We start from the raw sequence: 23,362 nt of genomic DNA on the forward strand, positions 1-23,362 counted from the left end.
TTCCCCCCTCATTTTTCCCCCCCCCCCCCCCCGTCATAATCATGAAGCTCTAAAAAACATCTAAATATTCAGTCTCTCTATGTTATGGATCAGTGCATTGAGTTTGCGGCATACAGATTCGGCCTGAGTCACAAGGATCAGTTCCAAACAGATGGCATGATTTCCATTTAGATTGCCGAAACGTTTGCTTCTTCTACACCTCTTAGACACAGACTTTAATCCGCTCTGCTGCTGTGCTCACATCTGGATGGAAAGTTCGGCAAGGTGGGCTTCAGCCAAAAAAGACTCGTCGTCTCCTCTCCCATCGTGAAGCACTCTCTGCTCTGGGCCGACGCTTTACCCAGAATGCTAAGCTGCAGATGGGACATGGCTGGCACCGTTGGCAGGCCTCATTGGCGGGCGTGTTGGAGCGAGAAAGACAATTATTCTTTTCTGAGATCGCATGAGCCAGGCTGGAAGGTTGTGCTATTGCACACTGGGTCTCCCCTAAACTTCAAATGATTAAAGCAGAATTCCTTTTGTGCATCTTCTGTAGACGATAGATTGATTCTGGCGAGGCAACGGCTTGCTTTGTTTGGTTTACTCTGGCTTGGCACATGACGATAACTCACTACAAACACCAATCAGCCCAACAAGATATTGTGCTTCCAGACAAAGAACAGAAGCCTGGAGAGAGAGCCAAAATAATGACATTCTGATAAATAGCTGATTATATAAATGGGATTGGAGAAAAATGTGTCCAGGAAATACACAAATGATTAGTTGATGGCCATCATTTTAGAATTCTGCTAAAGTATAGAAATTCTCACCATTGATTCTATATACAATGGCCATTTTATTTTATTTTATATTTGTAAAATAGTAGGGGTATTATTAACGTATTTACTTTTTGAAAGAAAGATAATTTTAAAACCTAATTAAAGTGTTAAAGGAAAATTAATTTCGTTTGGAGAAAACCTCTAGTTTCATTTGTACAGATTCCACTTAGTTTCATGTTTTGTGTCTAATGCAGTAACATGTTTAAATGTGTCCAAATTTTTTTTGAAGTCAGTAGATGTGGACAAGATCCTATGCAATCATGAACTCCCTCCACTGCTTATTGAAAATAGTCATTGTACAATTGCCACCTTAGTACAATACATCCGCCCAAATCACAGATTCCCCCACAGACTTGCACACAAGCTCCTCTCTTTGCACTCCTCCATCGCCAGTTGTTTCCCCTTCTCTTCATGAAGAATGTCATTCTCTTGGTCTCCATGGAAAACACTGCTATTTGACCCCCATGAAAGGACCTTTCCACCATGTTGACCTTTGGTGCTCTGGTAGGAAAAGACTGCCAAATCACAGGCCTGCTTGGCTAACAAGCAGCCTCACTCAGCAGAGACATTTCTGAAAACTATCATCATGCTCTTCAAGTGAATGCTTCCAATAGTCTCTTAGGATGATATAATTCATGTGTTTCACACATGCTCTCAGATGCTGTGGGTAAGGTAGTTGTGAGTATTGTAATGAATTTTTACTCATTTGTAATTGTAGGGAATTAATTATTATTAATTCATTCAGGTTTTGAAAGGACTTGAATCTGAAAAAGTCGAGGTCCACCTGATTAAACTGATTTTTAATCTAAATGGTTTACACCCTATCAGCTACTCGGCCAGCGAGAAGATGTCAGGCTATATTACCAATTGAATATGTATTTTATGTTCTCCCTGGCCATGGGTTAACACACTTATGATAATTTGTCAGCTCTTAGAGAGGTAACGTTGATCTTGGCAAAGTTTTAACCTTGAAATTATATGACACCAAACCAATGATTTTCTATAAATGGAACATGAATTTTATTGGCTGCTCTAGATTACATCAAAACTAAAACACACATACACACACATATATACAGCTCAGAAAATTGAAGGAATGAGTTAGCGGAGTTGTATGCCGTTCAAAGTTCTAAACTCGTTTTCACGAGTGGTTTTAAAATCACCTGAGAGAATTCCAGAAGCAGAGAATTTTAGCTTCTGTTTACTGCTTAAAGTAGCTCTACACCAGTTCAGCAGAGATAAGATTTTGCTCGTTTACTTGCGTTCTGCTTGGTTGACAGCTGAGAAGCTGAGTCGTTTCTCGTGGCTACTGGATGGCTGCTGGAGGGAAATTCCTTCGCTGATTGGCTGTTGCGGTGACGTCGGAATGACGTTTGAATGAGTCCTTTTGGGAAAGCCCTCGTTGGGTTGGTTGGTTGCCAGGTTACGGAAGAGCTTCGGGTTCTTCTTCTGAGAGAGACTTTGCGTTCTGCAGAGTTGCGAAGCTTCAACTGAAGTGTTTGAGTTCATAGATGGTCTCGCTGGGCGATGTTACGGCGTGGAGGCGCTTTGTTGCGCTCACCAAGGTGAAAGCCAAAGTTCTTTAGAGTGAGAGAGTGAGAGAGCGAGCCCCAAGCAAGAGCGTTGTGTCCATTTTAAGCACGACGCAATCTTCCAATCGGACGCTGTTGCAGGGCTTAGCCACGCCCTGTGTCGTTCTTTTTTTTCATGCACAAGTCACATGCTCCGTGGGGCGTATTTCTGGAAGTTTTAAATACCTTCTGATAAAAGTATTATCACCAGAGAATGATACATAATATAAAAGTTTCACTAACACCAATGTTCGGCGAATAAGACAAGCTTTCACCCGATATTAAACTTCATATATCTTACATGCATATTAAATGATTTGTCTGCTAAAATGAGTTATAAGGCATATTAAAATATCATGGTTTCAATAACACAACACACACATATATATATACGGCATAACACATGCAGTGGATACATTTTCACTACTTTTTAGTTTTAAACGCTTGTCTGTTAAAATCGTCATGCAAAGTTCTGTTTCTTTTGTTGTAACATAAGGACGTGGGTCCGTTGGGGTTTCAGACAGGGCAGGAAGTAGGTGGTCACAAGACATGTGACAGTCATGCGTAGATATTCCGTGCTTGCCGGCCCGAGGGCGTGATTAACATAGCCGCTTCCTGTGCATACATATAATAGTTATTTTCATTGGATCACGAGGCATCACGCGGTATTTTCAGTCCTCATACAAAAGATCTCTGTGGCAACTCTTGATTAAATTAATCTGGACCTCATGATGGCTGATATCAGTGTCCGTTCATATTTAGAAATCCCTACAGTATTTTAGCATCTCCACCTAATCTTACATTCGACTCGAGAGGACCATGAATGAAGTTCTCGTTTGGGTGATATCAGGCCTTTTTTGCAGCACATCTTCACTGACATTGAAAAATGAAACTCAATTTTCCCTTGCTACTCTCCTGAGGTGGAGGGGTCCCTCTCTGATATTACACCTGCCTGAAAGCAGATAAGTGTAAGTGTGTGTGTGTGTGTGTGTGTGTGTATTGGCTGCCCAGCAGGTACCTCAGTCCTGATGTTCTAATTTACGGGGTTGTAAAGGGTTGTGGGGAGCGATTCAGGTAAAAGTATCGTCCTTTATTTTTATTTGTGGTTCCATTGGGTTGGCAGTTGAATGCCGTGGGGTCTGAAAGCTGTCAAACTTTACATGAATATGGAATCATTTCATAACACTCCATTCTCCCCTATGATCTGATGCTTGGAGTTCCAAGAGATTGCCTCCTGTAATAACAATAACCGACGCTCTACATCACTGAAAGGCTCTGGCTGCCTTTGATGTCAAAAGGAAGATTATACTGCAGAGCTGCTCCAGATAAAGGCTCAATCAAGAGGCATTTGTTGCCATTCCCTCAGATGAGTAGTAATTGCAGCAGTGTACTCTCATCCTCCTTTCGCTCTCTCACTCTCTCTCTCTCTCTCTCTCTCTCTCTCTCTATCTATATATATATATATATATATATCAAACCAGTTTCCCAAAGCAGCACTTCTTTCAAGCATAGGCTCTCAGGTACACCCCAGATCTGGTGCGGTTTTAATTAGGATTCTGTTCATCTAGATTAATCCATCTTTAAAACTAATAAAATGCTAATGCAATTAGAACATGTCCACAGAGTTTGATGAATGCATGTCTGGAAAAAACGCAAGGTCCACTTCCCTCAAATTTCTCTGATTAAATGGCCTAATGGATTAGGATTCCGAAGTGTTAATCCAACTCGATTTGACACCCCCGTCACAGAGCAGAAAATTACAAGTAAACCGAGCATGGGCAGAGGTTTAGAGGAAGTCCTCACACTTTCACACAGGGTGACTGGAATGGAAAATATTGACTATGAATCTATATGTGAATATATATATATATATATATATTGGTCAGAAAGTTTGTTCTATTTCCAAATTTCTCATAGCAGTGGTCTATTTGCAGGTGTTCTTCAGAGCAGGTGTTTTGGCTAAGTTAGAGGAAAACCGAGATATCCAGACCAGACGCAACATCACCCTGTTTCAGGCTGCATGCAGGGGCTACCTGGCCCGACATGCCTTCAAGAAGCGGAAGGTAAGTTTTCTTTACCTTATAAAAAATAATTCATACTGTAAATTATTAACAATATACTTACCACTGAAATATTAAAGACATTTTAAGCCACTTTTTGTCCCACCAGAGTGGAAATGTTTTGTGTTTGAGCGTCACTTTTCTGCTCCCAGTCAGAGCTCTCAGTGCTCGAGTTCATTTGTCCTGAGGTTTGTCTCAAGAGTTCGTCAGAATGTCGTTGCTGTCTTGAGAAAATCCCTCTGGCTGTGTCCCCCGCTGACAGATAACATTCAATCAGCGCATCTCTGGGGAGGAAGCCACCTGCCCCACTGCCCTCCATCACAGGCCTATCGATTCTTCCGCCACTGAATGCCTTGCACTCTCGCCTGCCCCCTCTCTGTCCATTACATTAATTTCTGCTTTGCCACTCACTCGGTCTCTTTTTGGGTTTAAGCCCTGGCGTCTTCTATTTTGTTCTGTCTTCCTTTCAGTCTCTGATCCTTTGTGCTCTATTCTCATTTTCTCACTTCCACACTCATGCTATACCCTCAGTGGTATTGGCTCAGGATGTGAGGGCCGGTCCTACAGTTGCCTGTGACTCTGCCTCTGTCTCTGTCTCCTGAGAAGACTGGGCCCCTGTCTCAGTAAAGTTTGCGTGAAAGGAGGAGGTGGGCTTGATGTAAATCCTCATGCTGCTGTTGGCCCTCGGTGGTCAGCTGCCTTGCTTCATCAACAACATCCACTTCCTCTTTCAGCGTTGCACACAGATCAAAAAGGCTTTCCTAGTCTTTGTTTTCAGGTTACTTCAAAGCTCCTGACAGGAGACAAGACTGGATGTTTTCCTGTAAGTAAAAGGAGTTTGAATGAGGTTGTTTGCACTTGTGGGCTGTTGTTGGTATCGTAGATGTTAGTAGGGGTTGTTTTCTTCATTTAGACCCTGTTCTTTTGCCTCTGTTGTTTAGCAGGGCCCCTTGTAAGGCGTCTTTTGTAACACTGATTTGTAGGTGAGCTGCTTTATAGCTGTTGCCATAAAATATGTCTTGTGTAACTCTAGATTTGTTTGATTTCTTTGAAGAAGTTCTTGAATAAGTACTGCAGCTTTCCATTTGCTGGCGGGTTCACTGTTATTTTCCGGTTTCTATAAAATTATTGTCCCCACATAGAGCTTTGTCTGGATGCCTCTGAATCACAGCAACCTGTCCCCAGAGGAATTTATTTCTTTAGAAAGAAATCTTTTGTCAAGCACATGTCAGAAACCTGTGCTTCACGCTAGACTGAGAGATCAGTGTAGGGATTTGTACTGGACTGTTGCTGTAGAAAGTTTCCTCATGGGCTGTAACCTCAGATGCCCATGGTCTTGACAGTCACTATGTAATGAATATTACATGCAAAAATGCCAACACTTTCTTTTTCTGACAAGCTCTAATCTGATTGGCTGGCTTTACACAATTTCTGGGAGTCAAGGTACACAAATAAAATAAATGCTGTTGAGAAATAAATAATCACAGGATTTGGGTTTCCAACTAGTGATATCAGATATTTGAAATAATTTTTCAAGGACTTTGTTTGAGGCACTTACAAAATTTTAATATTGACAAGTATAATTTTATATTATGTCGTTTTCAAAGATATGTTTGTGAAATAATTGGTAATGAGGTATGTTGGTGAAAACATACAGGTCTACAACCTGCCATGCACAAATGGACATTGTCTTTTTTTATTATTTAATTAAATACTGTATTAACATGTCATACTTATACAGTACCTTTCAAAATTTTGGGGTAAGATGTTTTTTAATAATGTTACAAAAGATTTCTATTTCAAATAACTGCTGTTCTTTTGAACTTTGTCAAATAATAAAAAAAATGCATCAATGCTTAATAAGAAATGTTTCTTGAGCAGCAAATCAACATATTAGAATGATTTGACATCATGTGGATCATGTGATCATGTGACACTGAGGACTTGAATAATGACAATGTTACAATAGAAAACAGCTATTTTAAATTGTAATAAGTTTGACTGTATTTTCTTGTCAAATAAATGCAGCCTTGATGAGCATAGGAGACTTCTTTCAAAAACATCAACAAAATCTTATTGACACCAAACTTTTGAATGGTAATGTAAATAAATAGCATATTATTAATGTTATAGTATTTTTCAACAAAATGACCTATGGTCAGTTATTTTACATGTCATTAAATGGTCTCTTCCATTCTGTTGTGTATTTCTTGGCTAGAATAATCTGCAAATTGAACCATTACACTGATAATTAAATGTCTGGTTATGTAACACTACAAAGGCCCCTGACCTAGTGATGAAAACAGTTTTAGACAGAATCTCAGTATCATATCCTCTTCCAAATCTAAAAAATGAGTGGAAAGTGGAAGTGGAAAGACCTAAGTGTGTTATGGAGTCATTTCTGTTTTGTAGGATGTATTTAATAATGTCAAGACAAGAAATGTTGAGTTAAATCGTTACGGCAGATCCCTTAGAGACAGTCATGTGGGACCAGGCTTCCTCTTGCAAACCACAGTTGCCACAATGCAAAATCAATTTCTCTCTCCGATCGATAATGGAGGGATCTCAGCACCTTAAAGTCTGTTCCAGTTTTAGAGTGCGTTCTAAGCCTTTGGTCCCTCCAGATTTATCTGTCTTTCCTCTCTCCTCCTTTCTGTTTGTCTCTGTGGGGGGCATCTGAAAGGAGAACAACTCCATGTGGGCTTCTTTGAAGCTCGCTGGCTCCTCCCCAAGTTTCTTTGATGTTCAGCGGAAATGACAGTAGAGGGAGCTGGGCATTTCACGAATGCCAATCGAGTGTCTAATTAACTCGTTGCCTAAAGACACAGTGTGAACATGTGCCCTTGCAGACATGTGTGAGTGCGCTCAAATGTCCTTGTGTTCATACGCGTGGATGAATGCCACCTGCTGATCCGTATTCACTCCCACACACCTGTTGGAATGGTTGTGGCCGATTTAGTTGGAATCGCATCCTTTCGTACGTAACGCTTAGTTCCTCCTGCCAGGCCCCAGGGCTCACAGGCACCATTTCCTCCAGACTGCCATGTTAATTAGGAAGCTCTTCCTGATTTTGCCGTCTCTTACAAGCTGTTTAGATGGCTGTTTGTGGCATTTGTTGTGGTCAAAGCATGGCAAATGAGCTGCGGTGCATATGTCAGCCACGCGCCGCCTCTGTTCTGTGCCGAAGCTTTCTCGCTGTGACAAATTAGACGTAGCTCAAACGCAACGGGCATGGACTCGGCTGCGTTAATGTGCTGAATTGGGCCTGTCTAATTGGGTTTCCAGATAATCCTCTATTATTTGAATCGTCCCTGTTCCTGCAGCATGTAAATCTTATGCAGGGTTTAAATCAGCTGCCAAGTAGTATTGAAGTTTAATTGAATTACTCAAAGGAGCTTGGGGCTTTTGCTTCGAGCTGCACTTCTACACAGTTGGTACGACTCCAGAATCACTCCTCTGTATAGCCTTCTGAATTCTGACCTTGTTTTCCATTTATTCTTCTTGTGATCAACACCTGTAATGGGTGTTTTGCTGAGGGTTAGTATGTAGGCCATTTTTACCTCCACTTGGAGTAGAGCAGTGTTTTTTCAAACTGAGTCTAGAGTGGAAATAAGTGGGTTGCACACTGAGATGTGTGAGATGACTGACTGTGCATTCATGCCAGAAATATGAAAAATAAAAGTTCTCAAATTGAATTAATTTGTGTGGTTGGCATATGAAATGATTTTTAAAATAGTATTTGTTTATTTATTTTTTGAAATATTAAATTCATTTTTTTTAAATGTTACATTTAAATATTTTCTAAATATTACATTTAATTTGAGAACACTGTGAAATTGATAAGTAGGCCCACACAATGTAGAAATTACCATTTAAAAAGATTTTTTTTAATTATTTTTTTTTTATTTAAATTCATTTTTTCATAATATTACATTTAAATACTTCCTAAAAATGATGTAAATAAATGTAATAAGTAGGCCTATCCAATGTAATGAATAAAATGTAAAAAAAAAAAAAATATATATATATATATATATAGTTAATATATAGTAAATATTTTTTTATTTATTTATTTTTTAAACAGTAAATACATTTTCCCTAGATTTTACATTTAAAATATTTTACAAATATTATTATATTAAATAATAAAGTTTAAACTTTTTAAAAATAATATAACTTTTTTTAAATACTATAGTTTAGTTTTAAATCATTTTTCTCATATTTTACTCCAAAACATTTTGGTGGGTCTTGAGGCTATGCCTCACTAGATGGTTCCTTGCGTGTAAACATTCAGGAAACCCTGGAGTCAATAGTCCTACCCTCAGGCTTATTGTGGACCATACTGTGGACGTCCTGGAGCTGAAAAGGTCCATTCAGTGCTGGTTCTCCCAAGGGAAGCTCTTTGACCGTGGGGGGCCTGGGCCTCCAAACGCAGGCCTGCTATTGTCCATCTGGCCTCTGATTGGTTTGAACTACTGTACTTCACAAGCGCAAGACCTAAAGACCTGACAATTTCTCACTAGCACAGCGGTAGGAAGAACATGCAGCCATAAACACAATGCCTTTGTTTTTCAGATCCAGGACTTGGCAATCCGCTGCATCCAGAAAAACATCAAGAAGAACCGGGGTGTGAAAGGCTGGCCGTGGTGGAAGCTCTTCACCACCGTCCGTCCTCTCATCGAGGTTCAGCTTACTGAGGAACAGATCCGCGGCAAAGACGTAAGCACCCATCATCTTCGCTAACCACTTCAAATGCTCTAAATAGGCATGTCATGTGCAGGTTTTGCCCTTTGACAATAGTACAGCTGAATTTAAAGCCCATCTGTGTGGCTTTTAATGCCCCTCTCGGTTTCTCCGCCCCACGGGGGTCTCTCTCAAATTCAGCTGCAGCTCTGTCGCACCCAAAGCGCCCGTCTCTTTGATTACTGTCTCTGCGGCTTCGCCTCAATCCGAGTGTTTGTAGAGTTGTGTGTGTGTCTGTGTGGGGAGAGTGGCAGGGGTGTGTGTATGCATACATTACCTATGTAGCTGGCTGGATCAAAAGCAACTCTGCTTCCCGCGGGGAGTGCATTAGCATGTCACAGAGCGCGATCGTGTGCGCGTGCGTGTGGGTTTCATCCGCTGTGCCGTGTCCCGCTGAGTGCTTGTGTAGCCATGCAGTCAGGCATGCTCCTGCGAGAGACAGATGGGTGCTGACACTGCCTCAAAACAGCCTGCTTTTAAAAAACAAATACAGAGTCACTATCTCCTCTGCACAAACAGCCTTCAGAGCTGTAACCGATTGGCTGTAGCCTGCAGTTCTCTCAAGTTAGCAAAAGAAAAGTTTAGGAAAGTGGGAGGAGGTTTGCGGAAGCAGAGTCGCAGAGACTCTGAACAGGACAGACTTTCTACCTGTCTGTCATTCTGTTACCGTTTCTAATTGATCTCACCTGTCTATTTCTATACTTTGCTAAATATAGTGGATGTCATAGCGTCTCAATGTCTGACTGTCTGTGGTCATTTCTCTACATATCAGCAGAATATCTTGTCATCCTGTCTTTCTGACTGTCTTATTGTGTTCCTCTGATTGTCTGTCTTTAGGAGGAAATTCAGCAACTCAAGTTGAAGCTGGAAAAAGTGGAGAAGGAGAGGAATGAGTTGAGACTCAATAGTGACCGACTGGAAAGCAAGGTTAGTGCTGAAATTCAATTCACTTCAAATTAAATTTAGATTGACTTCAAATTCAGTTCAGATTCAATTCAAATTAAATTTAAAGAAACTCAATTGTTTAAACATGTTTATCACATACCACATACCAAAATTTCAGTTAGCAAAAGTGAAAATGAGGTGAAGTGAAGCCAAGTATGGTGTCCCATACTCAGAATTTTTGCTCTGCATTTAACCCATCCAAGTGCACACACACTGCAGTGAGTAGTGAACACACACACACACACCGTGAACATGCAATACTAATGCCAATGGAATTAAGGAACCAAGTAATTCATTTTATTTAAAAAGTTACATATTAATATAAATATCAACAAATTAAATCAGTTACATTAAATACATAATTCAGGTTAACAGCAAAAATGAAAGGAGCTATACTAATTAACATAACTCTTTTTATTTAAAAAGTTACATATTAATATAAATATTAATAAATAAAACAATGCCATGAAATTAATTATTCAAGAAAACATTAGTAAAGTATTATTATTATACAATAATATTTAATATTTGAATAATATAATTTATTATTTACAATAATTTATATAGTATTGATATATATTAATAATATTTAATATAATTAAATAGTATACATTTAATATACTGTATATACTTCAGCTAATATATATATTTTTTTACACAATTTTTACACAAAGGAAATTTTACTTATTTTTTGTAAAAAAATAAATAAATCTGTATACATCTAAAAACAAATGAACTACGAAAAACAAATCAATTAAAAGGTAGTATTCAAATAAACATTCAGCAATAGCAAAAAAACAAAACAAAACAATGACGGGCACCATCTTCAAGTGCTTGATTATTAGATACAGTGCAATACATTAATACTTATAAAAGCTGCCAAAGGTTTTCAGCTACGAGATTTTTTCTTCTGAATATTGTTGTTTAATTACTACAAGCAACATAATAAACAGAGATAGGTCTTAAAGAATAAAATGACACTTCAAGTATAATACATCCATACATTTATATGTCCAAGATAAGGCATCCATAAGAGTGAAAACTATCAGAGCCCTCCTGAATCATTTAGGCAGAATTGAAGGGTTATCTGGGAGGATTTCCATGAGTGTGGCGGCCCATGACTCTCTGGTGAGGAGGACAGCTTCAGGTGTGCTGAGCATTTCAGCGTGGCGCCTCCAGACAAATGAGAAAATAATCTGTAGCATCAGGGCTGCTGCTCCTCATTAAGCTGTTTATATGGAAATGCCTGGGGGCACTGAAAACACCAAACATCCGCGTTCTCTCTCTCTCTCTCTCTCTCTCTGTCTCCCTGTCTCTCTCACTCTTTTTCATTCCTTTATACTTGTGTTTCTGGAATTTTTGTGAAGAGGGAAAATTTGGTCTAATTTTTAAGTAAGTTTAAGAGACAAAAATCCATGTATTTTGCTTTGAGAGCTGTTAGATATTTAAACTTGATCTACCTAGCATGAAAAGTAACTTTTAAACACATCAGATCAATTTTTTTGGGCCCACCTCAGAGATTATTACCTTGTTGACTGTATCTAACAATTTAATTAATTTATCATCAAACTACTGCTAAATATAAAGTTACTTTGTCGCACATTTTGAATGCAACCCTGTTTATGTAAATTTTGTGAATTTTTGTATTGCCCAATAGATAACTAGACCCTTTCTACATCATGATGTGAAGACAAGTAAATTATTTTATTACATTTTGTCAATTTTTACAAATATTACAGTGTTGACTGCATTCATTAAGCTCAACCATTCGATCCCTTTACCAGTTATTTTATTTTAATGAATATTTTTCTTAAATTATAGTAAATACTACAAACCAACATTTAGCACCAAACTAGCAAGCATCTGATTAGTGATATCTTAAATTTGCAACCCTGTTACCGATTCCGGCTCATTTATTTAAATAAATGAATCAGTCAGTTTGTTTTGCTAATAGAAAATATCAGTCACATGAATCAGGGTTTTAAAATTTATTTATTTTCAAATGGATTTCTTTGGAAAAAGGGTTGAACCAATTACAAATGTCATATTAAAGAAAAGAAAGAAAATATAATAATCTGTCTCTGTTTAGTTTTCAGTTTACCTTGATCCTCTGAGGCTAATAATCAGTATTTTCTGAAGGTTAAGGACTTCCTTTCACTATAAACTTGATGAAAAGGGAAATAATTACTTTAGGCTATATTTTACACCCTATTCCTGGAAAGTTACCTCTGATTTTCTCAAGGTCTCTTTTTCTCCCCCCAACATACACACACACTTACTTTTACTTACTTACTTTCTCTGTTTCCTTTCTATTTCTTCTCCTATTGGTGGGCAGCGTGTTCTCCGTGAAAGCCTGACCGTGATCATACTCAGTAGTGCTCTTCTTAGAATAACTGCTATCATGAACGGAGCTCATTTTAATGCATGCGTCAGACTGGTGACTGCTTGTTCTCACCTCTGTGTCACACAGCTTATCTCTAAGGCTTAATGCTAATCCACGAACATTTGATTTATTCCACTTTCCAGCAATTACGTTCTGTAATGGTGACGTGGATTGGCATGCCATCGCTAAAGCCACCGCTCATATCTACGTTTCAGAGCATTTCAATTTCCTGCTTCGATTTATTGTGTGTATTTGCAGTTTTTCCCAGTTTGATAGATAGCTGTCAAATTCGCTGAATGGGATTTTGTGTGAGCCATAATCATAAGGATTGTAGTGAAATTTCCTTGGCAGAGGTCCATACTTTAAACCTCGGCTCTCTTCAGGGAATGACCGTAGACAATGTGGCCCACAGTGTTTCATCTCGAAAATCATATTGCAATTTTGATGCCAAATAATGCGATGTAACTGCTTTATGATAGATATCAGACATCTCAAATTGCACCACGAACTTCAAGTGCACTGAACCTGTTGAGGACTTGGACTATATGCAGCAGACAAAACAGAGTGCCGCCACTTGACTTTGAAGCACTGACATTTATTTAATTAAATAACAGCCTTTGCATTTGAGTAAACACACAAGGCCATTTTGCAATGATTGTGTTTTCAGGAGGAGAATGGAGGCTCAAGTATGAGAGAGCCATCAGAGAGATTGAGTTTACCAAGAAGAGACTCCAGCAAGAGTTTGATGACAAACTGGAGGTGGAGCAGCAAAACAAGAGGCAGCTGGAGAGAAAGGTAAGGACGTCTTAGACACACAAATAACACTGTTACACACTAAAACGCTAACAGCTCTGGTCATTTTGCCAGCACCTACAAGGAATGTCTAGGAATGAATAATATTGGTTACATATCTATTATCATATATTATTTATTTATTTATGTTTTTTTTCTGGAAATCAGTATTGTCTTTAATTTTAATAATAGTGCGTTTCTACTGACTTTATTCCACCAAACTAACCCACGCATCATAAAGACTCAAACTTCACTCGTATTGTCATTGTGGTCCAACACAACAGCATGTACTGTCTCAAACTTGAATGTATTAGCTGAAACTCATACATCTAGACAAGACACACACTGGATGGAAATATCCACCTGTACAGACTCACTGAGGATCTGTGTGTTTAGCTGACAGACCTGCAGGCAGACAATGAAGAGGTGCAGCGCGTGTCGCAGCAGCTGAAGAAGAAATGCCAGAGACTGACAGCCGAGCTGCAGGATACCAAACTGCACCTGGAGGGGCAGCAGAGCCGCAACCATGACCTGGAGAAGAAACAGCGCAAGTGAGTCAGACCAGATAAAGATTTACTAAGGAAATGGATTGTTACACCTCTTACGGAGCACTTCATGGCGCAGCAAGATATTTGGTGCTCGTATGTCTCTTTTCTGTACCCAAAGTGACATCTCATTGGCCCAAAATCCTGTTCTTTATAACTGTATGCTATAGTGCTGGGTATCAATACAGATCTGCTGTATTTCCATTCTGATTCACAGATTCACAGAACAGAACAGTTTTTCATACCGATTTAAACCATTAACTTAATCCCTTTATTAAAAGAACACTCTGATAAGAGTTATTTGTATGTGAATCAGTTCTCATAGAATTAGAACGATTATAAAATCTTTATAGTTATAATTTTCATCCTTGTTGTGAATAAGCCTTAAGAGCAGCCCACCAGGGCCTCAGTAACAAGCATCTGAAAATTAAATCTGTAAGACTATCATTACTCAGAGGAGAAGGCCGTAAGCAGAGTGACGTGGTTAATGTGTAAAGGTGCTGCAGCTAAGCCTCTTTAGACTCTTGAGTAAACAGGCGGAGGCTGTGCCTGTCACTGCGGAGGGGATGTGAGAAAGTCCACTCTAAATATAATGATCGGCCTGAGGCTCAGTGTGACGGCAGATTTAGCCAGTAGGAGAGATGGGGGGAGGGCAAGGAGAGCGGTCCTTCATCTCTCTGTGGGGCTCGGATTAACACGAAGAGTTGCATAAGGCTCATTTACGAGATCATAACAGGGCCTTGGAGAGAAGGGGGTGGAGAACGAGAGAGAGAAATAGGAAAAAAGGAAAAGAACGAATTGATTTGCCCCAAAGCGTCACGACTCCCCCCTCCTCGCTCATTGTTGCCCACTTACAAGTTAACCCAATCAGAACACTTTTCCCTAATGCCCCTCCTGACACACACGTCACACACAATACTGTAAAGCTTAGATGAGTTTTAGATTCTCAACACTCTGCTATGCTTGGCTATTTTAGGAAAAGCAGGTATGTTATTTTTTGTTCTTGTTGTTTTGTATCATGCTATTTGTTTTTGGTAAAACTTTTTGATCATATTTTAAGGTCCAATTCTCGCATTAACTACGACTTTTGCCTCAAGAAACTCCTAATTTTCTGCTTATTAATAGTTAGTAAGGTAGTTGTTAAGTTTAGGATTAGGTATTTAGAATGTGGTCATGCAGAATATGTGCTTTATATGTACTAATAAACAGCCAATATTTTAATAATATGCATGTTATTAAGCATCTAGTTAATAGTGAGCATTGGTCCCTATACTAAAGTGTTACTAAATGTTTTTTTTATATATATTTCAGATACATTAAACTTGTGCTTTGATTAGTGATTGAAGAATTAGAAATTTGCTTTAGTTATTGTATATATTATGACTAGTGGTCAACTAATATAGGTTTTTCAATGACAAATATTGATATCTAAAGAGCAGGGAAGCAGATGGTAGTCATCATAATATACACATAATACAATTTAATGACAGCAAATTGTATGAAATGAATTATGTTTACTGGCGGAAATAGATAAACGATACCGTCGTGGACAAAAACTGTCATACTTAACAAAACTTTCTAAAATAACATTTAAAAAAATTTTTCAATTAAATTTCATTTCAAAGTGGGGTTTTATCTCTTTGTTAAATAATATTTGCTTCATTCCCTGAAAAAAAAGAAAGAAATTAATACAGTTAAAACAAATTATCCATTGATATTGTCTCAAAAATGTGTAATTGTCAGCTTGGCTGATTATAAAGGGATAGTTCACCCAAAAATTTAAATTCTAAAACTGTGTGACTTACTTTCTTCGGTGAAACATTAAAGAAGGAATTTTGAATAATATCTTGGTGTGTTTTGACCGTAGAGTGGAAATAAGTGGTAACCGAAACTGTTTACTTACCAATGTTTTCTCAAAAATCTTCATTTTGTTCCACAGAAGAAAGTATGTCATTCAGGTTTGAAATTACATGAGTAAGTAAAGGATGACAAGTTTATTTTTTGGGGTGAACGTCAATTTAACTTCCCAGTGACTTTTATTTTAATTAATTTTTATATATTTAGGCTAGTATTATTATGAAGCGCTATCATGGTTGATGTTTAGTGCTTGTGGAATGATTTGTGATGCTCTCAGAAGATCAGGTGCACGATGACAGCTCGTTCCACCACAGGAACAGAGAGAGCAAAGCCTCTGGAAAGCGTCTTTTTGAGATTAAGCTTGTTGATGGTGTGTTTTTTTGTGTGCATACGATGTCTGCAGGTTTGACTCGGAGCAGACTCAGGCTCAGGAGGAGGTGCAGAGAGAGAAGAGTCTGCGAGAGAAACTGAGCAGAGAGAAAGACATGCTGACCGGGGAAGTGTTCAGCCTTAGACAACAACTGGAGGTCAGCAACCTCTCTTATATCATCCTCCTTTGTTGAAACTCACTCACAGAACTTTCCCGGCTGTGACGTACACGTGTCTGTGTGTGCTGAGTCCAGACCGAGTTGTGCTAAATGAGTTTTTCTCTGCTCTCTCAGGATAAGGATCTGGAGATATGTGCTGTCAATCTAAAGCTCGAGCAAATGGAGGCTGAGCTTCAAGATCTCAACTCACAGGAGTCAAAGGACGAGGCGTCATTGGCCAAGGTTAAAAAGCAGCTTCGTGACCTTGAGGCAAAGGTCAAAGATCAAGAAGAAGAACTTGATGAGCAGGCTGGAACCATTCAGATGCTGGAGCAGGTAATCAAACAAACACACACAATCACATTTTATTAATTAACTTTATTAATTTTCATTAACTTTTGCAACAATTTTGTCTCCAAAGTTTGTCTAAGTTAACCTAAGCACAAACACACCACACTCCGACCAGCCGTACAGAACACTCGTGACATCATGTCATAAGAATAAGGATATATACATTGTATCGAGCTGCCTGATGTTTAATGTATTTTTCTTCGAATGATGCACATTCTCCACGCATGCAATTTTCATCTGCCATGCGTAATATGCTAATTAATGTAAATTCAGCTGATGTGTCAGTATGAAGAAACTGTCCGTACTCACAGTCTGCATACATTATAATAATAATTACAAAGCGTTTTATTGGCCTGTGCGACAGGGATATTTTGTATGCATCTTTATGCACGTAGCTCCTGTTCCAGTGGATTCCAATGCATGCATGCTTTTAGAAGGTGTGGATTTGCATTCACTGAGCTATTGATGTTGTGACCTGCAGGCCAAGCTTCGTCTGGAGATGGAGATGGAGAGACTGAGACAGACGCATTCGAAAGAGATTGAGAGCAAAGACGACGAGGTGGAGGAGATCAGACAGTCCTGCAGCAAGAAGGTATGTTACAGTCAACTAGCTGTTATACAACAATAACTGCTAATAATTATTACAACCTTTGGCAAGTTAGCTTCATTGTATGAAATATTCATAATGTCATACATATATATAAAACGAAGACTGAAATTATTAATAGAAAAAAATATATACAAATATACTGTGTGTATATATATATATATATATATATATATATATATATATATATATATATATATATATATATATATATATATATATATATATGTGTATGGTGACATCAGTGGTTCACCAGTAAATGTCCGAAATTTTGCATGCCCTGTACTGCACTGTAAAATAATGCGTTACTGGATTAACCAAAACCTTATTATTGTTATTATTTTATTTTAATAACAAGTTTTGTCAAGATGAAGAATCAAAGGTTGCTCTGAATTGATTCTGATCGCTGCAAAAATAAGTCGATACCTTGGAAAAACATCTTTTGTTATGTCAAAATTATGATTACAAAAAAATGTAATAATAGCCCTTTAGAGCTCCCATACACATGTTCAAGTCACCAGCTAACACCACTTAAACATGCTCAGAATACTTTACAACTGGTTTCAGAAGTTCAGGTGAGTTCAGTTTATAACATTTTAATTGCTGATGTTCAGTTCTTATGCAGAGCTCGTTTCAACTCCTGTACAACATAAATAAACAAGACGTATTCGGCCATGTATTGAATAAGAATGTCCATTCAGCATTGTTCAGCGCAGCTCTTGTTGCAGATAGCGCCTTTCACATTTGTGGAGTGTCTTTGCCGCGGAGGTGCAGATAAGCTGAACTCATTGAGTTTTGTTTTGATGTATAATTCATGGGGCTTCTATTTTATTTTTCTCACGTATAGTTCACCTTTCCCTCCTCTTCACTTAACCAATCAAGCTGCCAGTACAGTGCATCCCATAATTACCCTTCTTTCTCACAACCGAGTCCCTTGATTGACACTTGAAGGTGCTCAGAAGCATCTAAAGACACTTTTAGGGAATGTGTTTATATGTCTGGATTGACTCTTCAGGGCAAACCTTCTTCACAAAATCCTCCATGATGTTCTGTTACTATGCTTGTGTGTGAGCAGCTCAAGCAAATGGAGGTGCAGCTGGAGGAGGAGTATGAAGAGAAGCAGAAGGTCTTGCGTGAGAGGAGAGACCTGGAAGCCAAGCTGATGAGCACTCAAGACCAGGTACTTTTCTTACTTACTATAATATACACTATATTTACAGTACTATATCAAGGTTTGAAATATGGTTTAGAATATGGTAGTTAAGAAATATTGCATGACACTTAAGTGAATTTTCTAATTTAATTTTTTTATTTTAATTTTTTTTTTTTGACACTTTGTTTACAGACCTGAAATTAAATGATTTGTAGCTTTTAGTTATGTATGTGTGTACTCCTTTTAGCCATTCAAAAGTTTGTGGTCAGTGTGTTTTTTTTTTTTTTTTAGTAAATACTTTTATTCAACAAGGGTGCATTAAATTGATCAAAAGTGACAGAAATCTTTTATAACATTATAAATGTCTTTACTATTTCAGAAAAATACTTAATTATTTAAAACTTTATATTTATAAGAATAGAAATAATCCAATTAAACATGTATATTAGATGATTAGATGATCTGTGAAGGTTCATGTGACACTGAAAACTGGAGTAACGGGTGCTGAAAATTCAGCTTTGCCCTCACAGGAATAAATTACATTTTAAAAATTGTAATAATATTTTTAATTTTTCCTGTTTTTACTGTATTTTTTAATAAATAAATGCAGCCCTGGTGAGCATAAGAGTCTTCTTTCAAAACCATTAAAAAAAATCTTACAAACCCCAGTTTTTTAAACAGTGCTGTATATACATTTAAAGTGTAACATCTTTCTGTAAATCACAGACCAAAAATGCTAATGACTCATTTCACACTTTTTGGGGGTAAATCCAAATCATCCCTGAACTTCTGGTTTAGCACTAGTTGAGCAAATCATGTAAATAAAGGTCTTTGCTTGAGTGTGTACAAGATTTAAAGAGTATATTTATATATAACCGGTATGTAAAATGTCTTTGGTGTTTTCAGGTGAGCCACAGAGATGTGGAGACAGAAAAGCGTCTGAGAAAAGACCTTAAGCGCACAAAGGCCTTGCTGGCTGATGCCCAGATCATGCTGGATCACCTGAAGAACAACGCTCCCAGCAAGAGAGAGATCGCTCAGCTCAAGAACCAGGTTTGTTTCTCAGCTCTCCTGGGCTCTGTAGTTAACACATCATATATGACATCCGGTCAGAAACGTACATTTTACTTATGTGTGTGTGCTCTTCACAGCTCGAGGAGTCAGAGTTCACTTGTGCTGCTGCAGTCAAAGCCCGAAAGTCAATGGAAGTGGAGATCGAGGACCTCCATGTCCAAATGGATGACATATCTAAATCCAAGCAGGCGGTAAGTCTGTCGGTCTTTGAAAAAGAACAAAAGTGAATTGTTTTTACTTCTTTTACGTTAGAGGCAGAGCAAGATCATCTCACACACACAGACAAAGTACACCACCTGTCTTCATCAACCATAGGTGGGAGCCAGGATGTCATTTAAATTACTTACCGCGGGGAAATGATTTCCGCCCATAATAGCACATTTCCAATGTCGTCTCTAATTTGAACAGGATGTATCAGTGTGAAACACATTACACTTGAATAATTCTGTCGTTGATTCAGTATTATTTCAGCGTGGAGAATTGTGTAATTGTGTCCTCACTGTAGCGTATTATGACGTGATATCAGGAGAGACGGATGCAGCCAAATTCTGCAGATGCTGTTCCCCTGACGCTGTCTCCATATTGTTTTCTTTTTCTTTTTTTTTGTCTCGTCGCCGCCTGTCATATTTGCTCAGCTCTCTGGAGCAAGAGACACTCTGACAGAAGGGTGCAGTGAACATTTTAATTTCTATAAAGTCGCATCCGCAGCCACGCTCAAGCATTGTTTTGGTGCAGAGTCATTGTTGTGGGTTTTGCTAAACCGGTCTCTTTTCTAAATATTGTCGCATTGATTAGCAAGGCTGTGATAAATGGTCTGGTCATGATCACTGTCTGATTAGCTTCAGGTTTGTCTGTCACCCCTTCCCCCAAGGGAGCTCATGGATTTCCACTAGAGGATTTGAAGGTGAAGCATAGGTTTGATACAATACACCTGCCAGACAGAGTTTAAAGGTGTGAAATGGAACTGTACAGAAAATAGGCAGTATCGAGTATAAAGCCGCTTCTGGTGATTAATAGTAAATCTCCAGCACGTGCTTTCAGATGGAGCGGCTTTTACTACACAGAGCCATAGTTCACTGACAAGCTACACAGTCACATTCAAAATCGCAGGCGATTCATCGGAGATCGACTCGATTTGAGGAAGGGGTAAAAATTTTAGTAGATTAAAAAAACAACAACACTGGTTGGATTTTTATCAATTTATGGGGTGGTTGTGTACACACACTGCCAACACGCATTTTAGTTCAAACAACTTGTAAAAGTGCATGGAGCATCGGATGACCCCTTTAAAGAAACAGTAGGAGTCTGTTTTGGATCAGAGATGGTGAAAATGGTGACATTTTGGTGCATATCAGGGAAACAAGTAAACTGCTAAAAAAAAATTGTGTAGAATATAACCCCTTTCAATTCAATTAGTTTGTATTGATTTGTGAAAGAGAGGGAATGAGTGAAAGAAAACGCAAGCTGCCTTCACAAGGATGTTTTTACAAAACAATGTAATGTCCTGCTTTTATGCTCACTAATTCATAAGTAATGTGCAATGTGTCTACACTTTTTGCTTTTACTAATAGATTTGAAAGTTACTCCTCAGAGATTAGTTGGCTGTATTGTTGAGGTAATTATTATTGAATGGAATTAGACCTCAGATACTGTCTGACAGAGCAGGCAGTGAAGTGTTCATCTCTAATTGGCAGAAGGTGCTGTGTTCTCAGGGATTTATACAATGCAAGCACCTACTGTTTAGTGACGGGGTGACTGGAAAATTATCTCTTTAAGGAATTAAAAGGAGCTGGGCTTTCAGTTTGAAAATATAAATGAGAGCTGAAGTCAGAGTGGTTAGCTGCGTGTGTTCCTGACCTGCAGAGGTTTGAGTCTGACTGTGTTAAGTCCATTGTCTATTTGCTGCTGTCTGTATCAAAAGTTCCTGATGCATAAATTCAAGATCTGTCCTACATATTTTTTTAAACCAATTATCCCCGGAAGTGTGTTGTAATATGACAGTAAAATGGGTTGTGAATGCCATGTCAACTAGAACTTGTAATTTAACATGCCAGAATGCTGAGCATCTCCGTCAGAGTGGTTGTTTTCCATTACTCAGACATTTTTTATTTTCAATTTACAGTCATATTTGTGTTTGTCTTATGCTTTTGTTTGATTTTCATGCAGCTTGAAGAGCAGCTGAGCCGTTTGCAGAGGGAGAAGAATGACCTGCAGTCTCGCATGGAGGAGGATCAGGAGGACATGAACGAACTCATGAAGAAACACAAAGCCGCCGTTGCCCAGGTAAATCTCTCCGGCACTCATGCCTGTCAGATCGCTATACAGGGCCTCTCTGTCATCATCGCACACAGAGTAGATGTGTATGTGCATTTATGTTTTGTTTTTTTTGTATCATAAAAGTTCAATATGAGCAAAATGTTATTGAATAAATTATACAGTATTTTTAAAATAACATTCACATTTATAACATATCAAAATTATTATGTATAACTTCTTAAAATAACAGATTTATTGATATTGAATATCCATGATATATAATAATAATATAATAATATATATCATTATAATTCTGATTTATTTTGAATCTGTGGATTATATATATAATTATATTTTGAGGCATGTTTCACAAAGCAGTGTGTGCTTATTGTGGAACCCATATTTAACAGGTTACAGCAAGCAAAGTGTTATTGCATAGCAAGAGCGGTGTGAAACAGGCCTTAAAAGCATTTTTATTCACAGTTGTGTTGTCCTTTTTGATTATATATATATTTTTACCACTGCGCATATTGCATGCTACATGATTTCAGCATATTTTACATTTTCCAGTATGATTCATAGCTGTTTCTCGGCAACATGCTTCCATCATGCAAATCAAATCGACAACATCATTTAGTGTGTGCAGATGGAGCACTTTGTATTTCTCTCTGATTGGTTGCTCATGCCAGTGCGAAGGCGTCACTGCAGCAATTGTCGTGTATTTGAGCTCGTGGGTTAATTGTCATTAAGAGTGTTTTAAACACAGCATGCTGCTATGGCAGCGATGTGTAGAGATGAGTGATGTATCTCCACAGACCCTAAGTAAACAGATCCTCTCCAATGGAACAGCCCTATTCCCCTTGGCTTACTTCACCAGCTCTATGGTTCATTTATGGGAACACTGCACAGGTTTTGAAACAGTCACAATCGTACTTGAGGCATTCAGACAGTCTCGTAGTTAAATCTCTCTCCAATCCATTTAATTTATGCTTCTGTTAACATGCCATTTATTGCTGCCAAATTTATGGGAGATGTCATTACAGACCATAAGATTGCTTGTCTGTCAGTAGCTAAATGGTTTGCAATGTACTGTAAGATATATCACCAAAATAACATGATCATAGTGCATATTGCCCACTTCATTTGTATGTTCTCTACATGCTGTTTTTTAATGTTATAATAGACCGCATGCATGAGTAAAATGAAGAAAATGAAGTCCACCTTTATAAACGGTGCAAAATTCACCATAATAACTGCTCTATTTCAGTAATTTGAATATTTCATACATACAGAAAATGTGCACACTTAAAGATAACATGTATATAGCATAACCAATTACTTTCAGATCTCTTCAAGTGGATAAATATTAAGGAATTGTAGGTTCAGGTTGTCCTGTGATGTGTAGAAGACTCTGATCCCTCTGTGGTGTGTTCTTGTGCAGTCCACACAGAATCTGGCCCAGATCAGTGACCTGCAGGCCCAGCTGGAGGAGGCCATGAAGGAGAAACAGGACGTCCAGGAGAAGGTGAATTCACATTGGCATCCTTACAGAAATGCATATTCACAAAGTCAACACTGTTACTTGCATTCTCAGAGTACATCCTAAGTGGACTGAATTAGAATTCAGCTACTGTTTTGTTTTATTTCTGTCTAAGGTTAGCTAAGGTCATTTGACTCTTT

General features: G+C 38.3%; 1 protein-coding gene across 1 annotated transcript in view; it reads left to right on the forward strand.

The window, feature by feature from the left end:
• The window catches only part of myo18ab (myosin XVIIIA b), a 103,394-nt gene that overhangs the window by 65,724 nt on the left and 14,308 nt on the right, over window positions 1-23,362 (forward strand). Inside the window, exons 24-37 of the mRNA XM_016282172.1 lie at window positions 4,324-4,452; window positions 9,025-9,168; window positions 10,030-10,119; window positions 11,795-11,831; window positions 13,161-13,315; window positions 13,709-13,863; window positions 16,118-16,241; window positions 16,377-16,577; window positions 17,074-17,184; window positions 18,275-18,379; window positions 19,259-19,405; window positions 19,504-19,617; window positions 21,593-21,709; window positions 23,124-23,207. Of these exons, the coding sequence (XP_016137658.1) occupies window positions 4,324-4,452; window positions 9,025-9,168; window positions 10,030-10,119; window positions 11,795-11,831; window positions 13,161-13,315; window positions 13,709-13,863; window positions 16,118-16,241; window positions 16,377-16,577; window positions 17,074-17,184; window positions 18,275-18,379; window positions 19,259-19,405; window positions 19,504-19,617; window positions 21,593-21,709; window positions 23,124-23,207 (1,713 nt within the window). The remainder of the gene's footprint in view (window positions 1-4,323; window positions 4,453-9,024; window positions 9,169-10,029; window positions 10,120-11,794; window positions 11,832-13,160; window positions 13,316-13,708; window positions 13,864-16,117; window positions 16,242-16,376; window positions 16,578-17,073; window positions 17,185-18,274; window positions 18,380-19,258; window positions 19,406-19,503; window positions 19,618-21,592; window positions 21,710-23,123; window positions 23,208-23,362) is intronic.

This window comes from Sinocyclocheilus grahami, unplaced genomic scaffold, assembly GCF_001515645.1.
Source record: "Sinocyclocheilus grahami isolate Dianchi unplaced genomic scaffold, SAMN03320097.WGS_v1.1 scaffold155.1, whole genome shotgun sequence".
In the NCBI taxonomy this organism is placed as follows: domain Eukaryota; kingdom Metazoa; phylum Chordata; class Actinopteri; order Cypriniformes; family Cyprinidae; genus Sinocyclocheilus; species Sinocyclocheilus grahami.